Here is an 11,320-nt window from a genome sequence, read left to right on the forward strand (position 1 = left end):
TCAGCCCTCAATCTACTAAAACTCTTGTACATGCCCTCATTCTTTCCCGCCTTGACTACTGCAACACTCTCCTATGTGGCCTCCCTGCTAACTCTCTTGCACCACTCCAGTCTGTCCTCAACTCTGCTGCCCGACTAATCCACCTCTCTCCTCCCCTCTGCAAATCCCTCTATTGGCTCCCAATTCCCCAACGAATCCAGTTCAAACTACTAACACTGACTGACAAAGCCAGTCAACAACCTTTCCCCTCCCTGTATCTCTGAACTAATCTCCCTATATCTTCCCTCACGTAATCTTCGGTCCTCCCATGACCTCCTACTCTCCTCCACACTCATTCGTTCCTCACACAACCGCCTCCAAGATTTCTCCCGAATATCCCCTATCCTCTGGAATGCCATGCCTCAACACGTCCGATTATCCACCACCCTCAGATCCTTCAAACGGAACCTGAAAACCCATCTCTTCAGGAAAGCTTACAGCCTGCAATAACCATTCTGCCGCCTCACCACCGCCTGAGCTGCCGCCTCATCACCACCAGAGCTGCTGCACCCCCGACCTTCTGTCTCTTCCCCACTACCCCGTAGGATGTAAGTCCGCAAGGACAGGGTCCCCTTCCCTCTGTACCAGTCCGTCATTGTAAATTTGTTTACCTTCACCAGGGATCTGAAATAAGGCTTCAAGCAATTTCTCATATCTTACTTTCAAATTGCCCACCGTTTCATGTATTCAGCTCCTATCCACACCTATGCGCCTCCGTGGTTACAGATAAGCCCCTTGTTGCCTGTTCTTGTAGTTGTGTGCTATTCTGTTATGTAGAGACCATAAGGAAAGAGGACAAATGGTAGGAAGGGAGGTCCTGACTGCAGGATCAGACTACATGAGGTCTAGTTGTAGTCTGTTACCATGGAGACCACACTTTAATTTCATCGAGGTTCTCTAGAATTTCCGATCCATAGAAGGTAAAAAAAAAAAAGAAATGGCTTCAAAAGTATACACACTTTTTAAGTTAATGAATTGCTTCCTTTGTGTGATAAGTATAGGGCTATGATGTCTGTTCATCAAAGGCTGCCGCACCTGTTTCTGCGCCGGCGACCTTTGTTCAGCTCAGTGTCGGGCAGGGGCAATAAAGGATACAAATGTTGTTCTAGATCTTCTGTTTGTTCCGTGCACCTTATCTCCACCCTGATAAGGCCGAGCCTCATTATTAAATGGGTCATATATGGACTCTCGCTGCAGGGAGGAGGGTCATTTTTCATACGGTGGGACCCTTTTTTCCGTAGCACTGGGCAGGATTCTAAACATTACCGCGTAGGTGACCGTAAAACCTATGGAACGTCCTCAATGTTGTCGATCCAGTTTATCCCGTACGACGTCGCACTCTTGGCATCCCGGCTATAAATTCATATACAATTTCTGCGGTGTGTCACACGTGCAATTAGCATGATCGGATAGAATCCGGTTTACGAGACCGTCACCTTGTTTGTGGTCAGTCCGAACGAGCAAGAGTTTTGTTTGTTTTTTTTTGGATGGAAAAATCTGATGTTTAGGAGAAATCCAATTTAAAAATCCATGTCTCTTCACAAGGTTTTTTTTTTACGCCTCTTGTAAGTTTACTTTTTTTTTATCTTGTATTTTGTCTGAAATGACCACAGTGTGAACGTGCTCTTAGGCCTCTTTCACACATCAGTTTTTTGCCTTCAGGCGCGATCCGGCTTTTTTTGGAAAAACCGGATCCGGCAAAATGCAATGCCGGATCCGTTTTTTCCCCATTGACTTGCATTAGCGCCGGATCGTGCCGGATGGCATTGCGTTTCATCCGTTTTTTGCCGGATCCGGCAACTTGTCTCATTCCGGCGTCTTGAAAAAACGTCTACTGTAACGTTTTTTGTCTCCGGCGAAAAAGCCGGAAGCGCCGGATCCGGCGCTTCCAGCTTTTTGCTACAATGAAAGTCTATGGGCGCCGGAATGCGCCGGATCCAGAAAAAGACGGATCCAGCAACCGGATCCGTTTTTTTTAAGTCTGCGCATGCTCAGATCCAATTGGCCAGCCGCCAGGAACAGAGACGGATCCAGCAAAAAAACGGATCCGTTTCTACAGTTCTCCAAAATTTATGCCGGATCCGTTTTTTCTAAAAAAAGCCGGATCCTGCCTGACGGCAAAAAACTGATGTGTGAAAGTAGCCTTACACGGTGCCTGTATGATGCGGCTCATTTCTTTGGTTTTAAAGTTGTTTTTTTGGGTGAAAAAATACACTGTATGAAAAGGAATGTATCTTTCCCATTGAAATCAATAGGAAGAGGGGTTTTTTTTACTATGGATTTTTAAACTAATCCATATCATGTTTGTGTTTTTTTTCCACATGGAAAAAAAAAACTCTATGCACACTACAGTAATAAGTTGCTCATTCAAAGTTTTTGAAGCAGATCCGTTTCTAAAGTCATGGCAAAAAAAATAAAAAATTTGAAGGGGTAATCTCATCTCCAAAATCCTCTCCCAATATGTACTAGGAGTAGTAATAATAGCAAATACCTCCAATTAGAAATGTAATATAGTTCTTCTGATTAGCTATGTTGCTTACCCTATGTGCAGGGAATTGCAGTAGCTTAGGTATCCATGGTTACGATCACTAACAACTAACTGTCACTATATCTGTGGTCATAACCATGGATACCTAAGCTACTGCACATGGGGTAAGTGACATAGCAAATCAGAAGAACTGTACGTAATTTCTGATTGGAGGTGATTGCTAATATTATTACACCTACTACATATTGGGATAGGATCTTGGAGATGGGAATACCCCTTTTACCTAAAATGAAGCATCATGTCAATTCTTGAGGTGTTTCTACTTAGGGGGAATAAAAACATGAAAATTTGACGATACAACAGATTCTAATAGAAAAACTTCACCCAGAAAAACCCTCAAACTTTTTTTTTTTTTTCCATGTGCTTGTTAAGATCTATACTTTTCATCCTGAAAAATCGACATTAAAAAAGCTACGTGAACATATATGGAATTTAAACAGTTTTTGACGTGGATTTGGAGCAGATTCCGCTCCGAAATTCCACATGAAATCAGCTTCAAATACTCTCTGAACTTTTTATTAATTTCAAAGGAAACACATTGCTGTAAAACAGTTTGAGCCATTTCTGCTTAAAACCAAAAAATGCTCCAAATGTGACCTCTGAATCAACTGGTGTAAAAAAAAAAACACATTCTCCTTGTGAACAAAATGGATTTATAGTTTTTTATTTTTTTGTGAGGACTTTCAGCCAGGAAAAATCCCAAGTAAAAAAAAAAAATGAACATACCCTAGAGGTGTTCTATCAAATACCCGAATAAAGAAATATCACTGTTTTTGAGACGTGACCTTGGTTATGCCTCCTCCGGTCTCAACTATCTGAATTTATAGTAGACAAATATAAAATATTACAGAACAGTAGACTAGGTTTCCTCTAAAAGAATCCCAGACGCCATCTCAAAGTCTACAGTAGACAACTATCAGTTCCTTGTCAAGACGACATCTATGTCTTGGTCTTCAGGCTTTTCCTACAAATGGAGAGGTCTTGACTTTCAAGAAGGGGGTTCTCCTTTGACTCTACACATGGAAGACCTTCTTAAAACCCCCCCATCTACTTCTCTTCTAGGGGTAGGTTAGTCCATATTTGAGGCTCCATGACCCCTTGTAGAAGAAGACTTGAGTTGCAAGTAGACACCTATCAGGAAGGAGTTATGGTAAAGGTCCAACCACATCCTTAGGAGCTTCCTCTTAACCGTCCACCTTGCCTCATGCTCCAGTGGCCTTCATGAACGCAGCTCATCCGGTGGAAGCTTCAAACGTCTACTTCTTCATGTCTAATGTCTACCCACAAAGACAGTTTTTCTCCGGCTCCTTTGTGTCCAAAATAGGCCGAGAGTCCAGCACAAAGCTGTTCCGTGGACTCTCCTTGTGAAAGTGAGGGGTGTTGCGGTCAATTAGCACCTTGGTCATCAGGAGGAAAACTTCTTCAATGTTACGGGACTCTTTGGCTGAGGTTTCTAAGACCGCCAGCAGTCCATGCTTCTCGGCCAAAGTGCAAGCTTCTTCAAACAGGATCTGCCTTTTCTCCACCAGGTCGGATTTGTTGCCTTCAAACACAGATAAGATAAAGAGTGAGAGATGTTCTGCTCCCATAAGCCGATTACCACCTATAACTAAGAAAATTTCCCATTCAGGGGTCTCGGAAAGCTCTTTAGGATGTCTAGTGAGCTAAGACTAGGGGTGAACCTCATGTGGTACACATGGCCCTTGGTCGTAAGCAGGAAGCTCGTCAGTGTATGTGGCTGAAGCCACATGGCAAACAAGAGTTCTCTGTTGAACAGAGAGAGACACTAGGCCGCAATCATGGAGGAAGGGGAATTTCGAAGAAAGACTGTGTATGGCACAGCTTTGTTGTAAAACGAGATTTGCCTGATTTGATGGAGGGCTGGAAAATTTCGACAATACTGAAAAACCCCTTTATAAAAATCGTTGGTAGACCTACCGATTAGCATCATCATCAAGTTGGCAGCTCCATATTTTTCCACTTCATGGATCCAATGGGGAACGGACTCGAATGTCTGGCGTTGGGTGATGTCATAGGCAATAATGGCTCCATGTGCACTACGGTAATAACTCTGAGTGATAGTCCGAAATCTCTCCTGGCCAGCTGTGTCCCAAACTTGTACCTATGAGAGATGGGCAATCATAAAAAATTATAGTGTTAGTTACATGTACAAAAGAATTCATAGTAGGTTCTGACTGCTCTACAGTAGACTGCTTCTTTATGCTGCACCGACTTGTTTGATGTCAGAAGTTCCAAGAAGATGTCATGGAAGATCTGCATGAATATTCTATCTAGGGAAGAAGCAAACTGTAGAAATTTTTACCTTGACTTTTTTGCCTTCGATATTCAGGGATTTGACGGTAAAGTCCACCCCGATAGTGTTCTGGTGCTTGTCACTGAAGATTCCGGACTGGAACTGCTGAACCACGCAGGTCTTGCCCACATTGGAGTCACCAATCAGAATAATTTTAAATAAAAAATCAAAAGGATCCTCCTCTGCACATTCGGATCCAGGCATGCTCCTCGTGGGCGTGGTCAGCGCTAGAGAAGTCTGAGGATATGCAAATTAGGAGCCACAAGACATACTGCAAATCTGGGGTAAAGGAAAAAGAGAGAACACAAATGGCTTAATGGAATTTTCGACATCATTATGATCCACATTGCCGGACATGTTAGTTTAGTAATTACCAACATATATAGAAAAAATTAGAGACAAGTCCCGCCCCCAAGGAGCGGCCCAGAAATGGTTCAAAATGCATAATTCGGGAATTTTTTTTTTCTAAACCCCTCCCCCACTGGACTTTCCGAGCAGGAAATTCATGACTGTCGGCAGCATTTTTGGATCTGAATCTGGAGCAGAATTTCAGATTGTCTATCATGGGCAGCCATATTGATTGTCACCCACCCAGTCTCAGCTATATAGTCTATAGTCAGTGTGTGATTATCTCAGGTCTCCATTACATAAAATTACTGCCATCACTCAGTGTAAGAACAAGACAGGCCTGAAAAACAAGATTAGGCCTTGTGTATGTAAATTGCTTCAAAGTATTTGCCCACAGCAACCAATCACGGTCCACGTTTCATTCTTCCACAGCAGTCTGAAATAAGAAAACTTGGTTCTGATTGGATGTGCTCAGTTGCTAATATTGGCAAGGCCTCTTTTTCCATGTTTGACTTCACAAGGCCCTCAATTTTGTGGTGAGAGGTACCGTTACATACCAGCTTTGAATAACACAAAATTTGGGACCTTTCTTTACTTTCTTTTGGGCTTGATTTTGTCAGAATCCACCATTTTGCTAACTGATTTTCCTGGAAAAATAGGGGCTGACATAAGTGAGAAGATCGCAATCTATGATCACTTCTCATCACAGGTACAGCTCAGAGTTTTCTAATCTATGACTAGCTCTGTAGAAAAACTAAACCCCTTTGGTACGGCTTGGAGATTGCTAATCTATGACGAGTTCTGTAGAACAGATAAACCCCTTTGGTATGGCTCAGAGATTGCTGATCTATGACGAGTTCTGTAGAACAGTTAAACCCCTTTGGTACAGCTCAGAGATTGCTAATCTATGACGAGTTCTGTAGAACAGATAAACCCCTTTGGTACAGCTCGGAGATTGCTAATCTATGACGAGTTCTGTAGAACAGTAAAACCCCTTTGGTAGGGCTTGGAGATTGCTGATCTATGATGATTTCTGTAGAACAGTAAAACCCCTTTGGTACGGCTCAGAGATTGCTGATCTATGACGAATTCTGTAGAACAGATAAACCCCTTTGGTACAGCTCGTAGATTGCTGATCTATGATGAGTTCTGTAGATCAACTAAACCCCTTTGGTACGACTCAGAGATTGCTAATCTATGACTAGTTCTGTAGAACAGATAAACCCCTTTGGTACAGCTCGGAGATTGCTAATCTATGATGAGTTCTGTAGAACAGATAAACCCCTTTGGTACGGCTCGGAGATTGCTGATCTATGACGAGTTCTGTAGAACAGTTAAACCCCTTTGGTACAGCTCGGAGATTGCTAATCTATGACGAGTTCTGTAGAACAGTAAAACCCCTTTGGTACAGCTCGGAGATTGCTAATCTATGACGAGTTCTGTAGAACAGTAAAACCCCTTTGGTAGGGCTCGGAGATTGCTGATCTATGACGAGTTCTGTAGAACAGTTAAACCCCTTTGGTACAGCTCGGAGATTGCTAATCTATGACGAGTTCTGTAGAACAGTAAAACCCCTTTGGTACGGCTCGGAGATTGCTGATCTATGACGAATTCTGTAGAACATTTAAACCCCTTTGGTACGGCTTGGAGATTGCTGATCTATGACGAGTTCTGTAGAACAGTAAAACCCCTTTGGTAGGGCTCGGAGATTGCTGATCTATGACGAGTTCTGTAGAACAGTTAAACCCCTTTGGTACAGCTCGGAGATTGCTAATCTATGACGAGTTCTGTAGAACAGTAAAACCCCTTTGGTACAGCTCGGAGATTGCTAATCTATGACGAGTTCTGTAGAACAGTAAAACCCCTTTGGTAGGGCTCGGAGATTGCTGATCTATGACGAGTTCTGTAGAACAGTTAAACCCCTTTGGTACGGCTCGGAGATTGCTGATCTATGACGAATTCTGTAGAACATTTAAACCCCTTTGGTACGGCTTGGAGATTGCTGATCTATGATGAGCTCTGTAGAACAGATAAACCCCTTTGATACGGCTCGGAGATTACTGATCTTGAAAATCTAATAAATTTTCTAAGTACAGATCCATTAAAACCAACCTAAAGATGTCATAATATATCAAATATCCAGGAGGAGAAATCTCCAAGCAGTACCAAGGGGTTCAATACATTTACAGAGACCATTCATAAGCAGTGATGATCTGAGCCTACAAACATCACCCATGTTGTTCCGTCACATCTATCCATGACATATCACAAGAGCCTCTCAATCTAGGGCCCAAATTTCACGGATGTCGAGTCGCCATTCAGGTCTATCTGTAAAGGTCACATACCGAGACAAATGTCAGCTGTATATTTAGTCAATATATGGTCCTCCGAAGTGGAAGAACACGAACTACTGGTAATAACAGGCCACGCTGGGACTTTTAGTTCTACCGAGCAAGTAACAAGTCATCAAAGGATCATTTTCCATAAAATACTTCTTAAGGATAAAGGGCTATTCGCATCTCCAAGATCCTATCCCAAAATGTAGTAGGTTGCAATAATAATAACATTAGAAAATACCTCCAATTAGAAATGAAGTATAGTTATTCTGATTAGCTATGTCGCTTACCCCATGTGCAGGGCATTGCAGTAGCTTATGCATCCATAGCTACGACCACTAACAAGTAACTGTCACCATATCAGTAGCTGTAACCATGGATATCTAAGCTACTACAATGCCCTGCACATGGGGTAAGTAAAATCGCTAATCAGAAGAACTACACTTCATTTTTTTATTGGAGGTATTTGCTAATATTATTATTACAGCTACTACAGATGGAGATGGGATATTAAGTCCCCATGATGGGAATCTTACAGGGGTCGTCCGTTCTATAACGCTCTTCATAACCAAAATACTGATCGTGTGAACGTGGCCTTAAGAGCATTTTTTTCTTTTTCATACAATAGTCTCTCTTGAAAAATGTGGGAAAACACGAAAGAAAAAAATAAATGAAAAAAATAAAATAAATATAATCTTTTGAAATAAACGTTATAAGTTTGGTATCGGCGAAATCGCGCAGATCTGGAGAATCTCATTGCCAGATCATTTTTACCGTACAGTGAATGCCATAAAATGGGCAGATCTTCCTTTCTAGGGTCTTTGGCCCAGAATATTGTCATCCTTTTTTTCCCGTGTCGGATACAGAGGCACAAAGAACATTCGGAACCTCGTCGGAATTTCGCCGGTTTTGTCCTTTTTTTTTATTCTAGAACACGATAAAATGTCTCACCTGTCGCCTCGGCTGCCAGGAGCTGCTCACCTGTCACACGCCTTCCTGGGTCTGCCCCTCACCTGGATCAACAGGTAAGCCTGCCGCATGGCATTGTGGGAGATGTAGTTCGCGAAGCAGCAGCAGCAATAAGGAAGCACCGAAGGAGACAAACAACCTTATTGTGTCCTTCAGTTTTGTGCAAGAGGTCAAGGATGGCGGAGACTGGAGGAATTAACCTCTCGTTGGCACAGGAGCCGGAAAAAAATAATAATGTGATACCGGATCCAGGCGTCTGGCTTTGTTCTGGCCGTCCCGTACTGAGTGACACGGTTACAATACACAGCCGGGGTCACAATGACCCCATTGTCATTAATATAATGGGATACAGTAGACGCCGACCGCCTCTCTCGCTGAAGACCGTGTTCCACATCTCGTTTCCCCTATTTATTTTAAAATTCATTTTAATATTTCCCCTTAAAATTTATTTTAATATTTCCCCATAAAATTTATTTTAATATTTCCTCTATTTCTTTTAATATTTCCACTTAAAATTTATTTTAATATTTCCCCTTAAAATTTATTTTAATATTTTCCCATAAAATTTATTTTAGTATTTCCCCTTAAAATTTATTTTAATATTTTCCCATAAAATTGATTTTAATATTTCCACTTAAAATTTATTTTAATATTTTCCGTATTTATTTTAATATTTCCCCTTAAAATTTATTTTAATATTTCCCCTATTTATTTTAATATTTCCCCTTAAAATTTATTTTAATATTTCCCCATTAAATTTATGTTAATATTTCCCCATAAAATTTATGTTAATATTTCCTCTATTTATTTTAAAATTTCCACTTAAATTTTATTTTAATATTTTCCCCTTAACATTTAATTTAATATTTCCCCTATTTATTTTAATATTTCCCCTTAAAATGAAAAAAAAAAAATCTTCCATGCAACTGGTCAAGTATTCCTTCTCCATTCAATCCAGAGAAGCTGCAATACCGCCCACAACCCATGGGCAGAGGTGGCGCTGCAAGTGTACAGAGAGCGATGATCATTCTGCCCAACCAGTTCCATATCGCCGCCATGTGGTAATAGTTGGTATTACAGGGGAGTCTATTCTAATAATGGCAATATCATCCCCCCCTTTCTAGAGCCAAAGCTGCTCTAATAATCATCGTGTGCCCCTGAAAGGGGATCTATCACCAGATTTCATATTAGAAAAGTGTCTACATTATTATATAAATATCTTAGACCTGATGACGCAGGTGTTTTTGCTTTGAAAAAAAAAAATCCAGGATAGAATGGTTGTATAATTGTTTTTTTTGTCTCCCTGATGTTAAAATCCAACTTTAGCGCGTCCTAATATGAGCATTATAATATCTAATTGATTCCCCTGGTGTAAATGCCGCTGTTCTCCTGAATCCGGCGATGTTTTCCTTTGATTCCTGCTCCTCTCCGCTCCTTAGATATGGCCCTTTCTTCCTAGTGTGAAAATATAATCTTGTTAGACAAAGGGGTGTGGTCTTCCTGTAGACACTCCCCCCAGAGAAGAATGCAGGAATGGAACCAACTTTTCCTATCAAGGCTTAGTATAGGATAGGGGGCATCGATCCTTAATGGCAAAGGAGCGCTGTAGCACCACCATGTGGTAATCATTGGTACTGAATAGATGAATGTGATTTATCTGAGCTCATTATAAGAATAATCACTTTATTATCTAATATCCCTGGTGGTCTGGAGCAGTGAGAAGGAAAATGTAAAGCTCTCAGGGAATTCAGGCCTGTGAAATACTTCATGTTAGTGTCCCTGGAAATCAATTAGTGGCCCAGATGATCAACAGCTGTAAGGTGATTAATGCTATTATTCCTGGTGGTCAGGGAAATTAAGAGGTTAATTTTGTATCCTTAATTTAGAGGTATAAAGGGGTTAATTTTAGTATCTCTTGTAGTTTGGGGCATTGAAATGTTAGTATCCCTGATGGTCGGGTGCAGATATGCGAGCATCCCTAGTGGCTGGGGCATTAAAGGGCTAATGTTAGCAATCTCTGCTGGCCTGGGAAATTAAGGGGTTAACTTTACTATCCCTGAAGGTATATGTTAATATCCCCGTTGGTCTGTGGTATTATGGGGTTAACATCAGTATCCCTGGTGGTCTTGGCCAGTAAGGGGTTAATGCTAGCATCCCTGGTGGTTTGAGGGATTACGGGGTTAATGTCAGTATCCCTGGTGGTCTGGGGCATTATGGGGTTAATGTCAGTATCCCTGGTGGTCTGGGGCATTACGGGGTTAACATCAGTATCCCTGGTGGTCTGGGGCGTTATGGGGTTAATGTCAGTATCCCTGGTGGTCTGGGGCATTACGGGGTTAACATCAGTATCCCTGGTGGTCTGGGGCGTTATGGGGTTAATGTCAGTATCCCTGGTGGTTTGGGGCATTACGGGGTTAACGTCAGTATCCCTGGTGGTCTGGGGAATTACGGGGTTAATGTCAGTGTCCCTGGTGGTCTGGGGCATTACAGGGTTAATGTCAGTGTCCCTGGTGGTCTGGGGCATTACAGGGTTAATGTCAGTACCCCTGGTGGTCTGGGGCATTACAGGGTTAATGTCAGTGTCCCTGGTGGTCTGGGGCATTACAGGGTTAATGTCAGTGTCCCTGGTGGTCTGGGGCATTACGGGGTTAACGTCAGTATCCCTGTTGGTCTGGGGCATTACGGGGTTAATGTCAGTACCCCTGGTGGTCTGGGGCATTACAGGGTTAACGTCAGTGTCCCTGGTGGTCTGGGGCATTACGGGGT

General features: G+C 42.1%; 1 protein-coding gene across 3 annotated transcripts; it reads right to left on the reverse strand.

Annotated features, from left to right (window-relative positions):
• Positions 1-3,235: 3,235 nt before the first annotated feature.
• RAB19 (RAB19, member RAS oncogene family) lies at positions 3,236-8,883 on the reverse strand. 3 transcript variants are annotated; one of them, XM_073567617.1, is made up of 4 exons: positions 8,567-8,883; positions 4,911-5,180; positions 4,526-4,709; positions 3,236-4,130 (listed from the first exon to the last, which is right to left on the reverse strand). In XM_073567617.1, exons 2-4 carry the CDS (start codon positions 5,103-5,105, stop codon positions 3,865-3,867), a joined length of 645 nt encoding a protein of 214 aa, XP_073423718.1. In that variant the 5' UTR covers positions 5,106-5,180; positions 8,567-8,883; the 3' UTR covers positions 3,236-3,864. The 3 variants fall into 3 exon arrangements, with proteins under 3 accessions (XP_073423718.1, XP_073423717.1, XP_073423719.1); XM_073567616.1 differs by having other exon boundaries at positions 8,537-8,881; XM_073567618.1 differs by lacking the exon at positions 8,567-8,883 and adding an exon at positions 8,365-8,386.
• Between the last annotated feature and the right edge of the window lie 2,437 nt (positions 8,884-11,320).

This window comes from Dendrobates tinctorius, unplaced genomic scaffold (genome assembly GCF_039654945.1).
Source record: "Dendrobates tinctorius isolate UK_male_01 unplaced genomic scaffold, ASM3965494v1 ptg000020l, whole genome shotgun sequence".
Taxonomy (NCBI): Eukaryota; Metazoa; Chordata; class Amphibia; order Anura; family Dendrobatidae; genus Dendrobates; species Dendrobates tinctorius.

Bases quoted from the DNA above. Each gene is read 5' to 3' on its own strand.
- RAB19 (XM_073567617.1), bottom strand. From the start codon at position 5,105: ATGCCTGGATCCGAATGTGCAGAGGAGGATCCTTTTGATTTTTTATTT. The intron at 4,710-4,910 runs GTAAAAATTTCT...CATCTCTCATAG, and splicing joins TCGAAGGCAAAAAAGTCAAG to GTACAAGTTTGGGACACAGC. The intron at 4,131-4,525 runs GTAGGTCTACCA...CTGTGTTTGAAG, and splicing joins CTTGATGATGATGCTAATCG to GCAACAAATCCGACCTGGTG.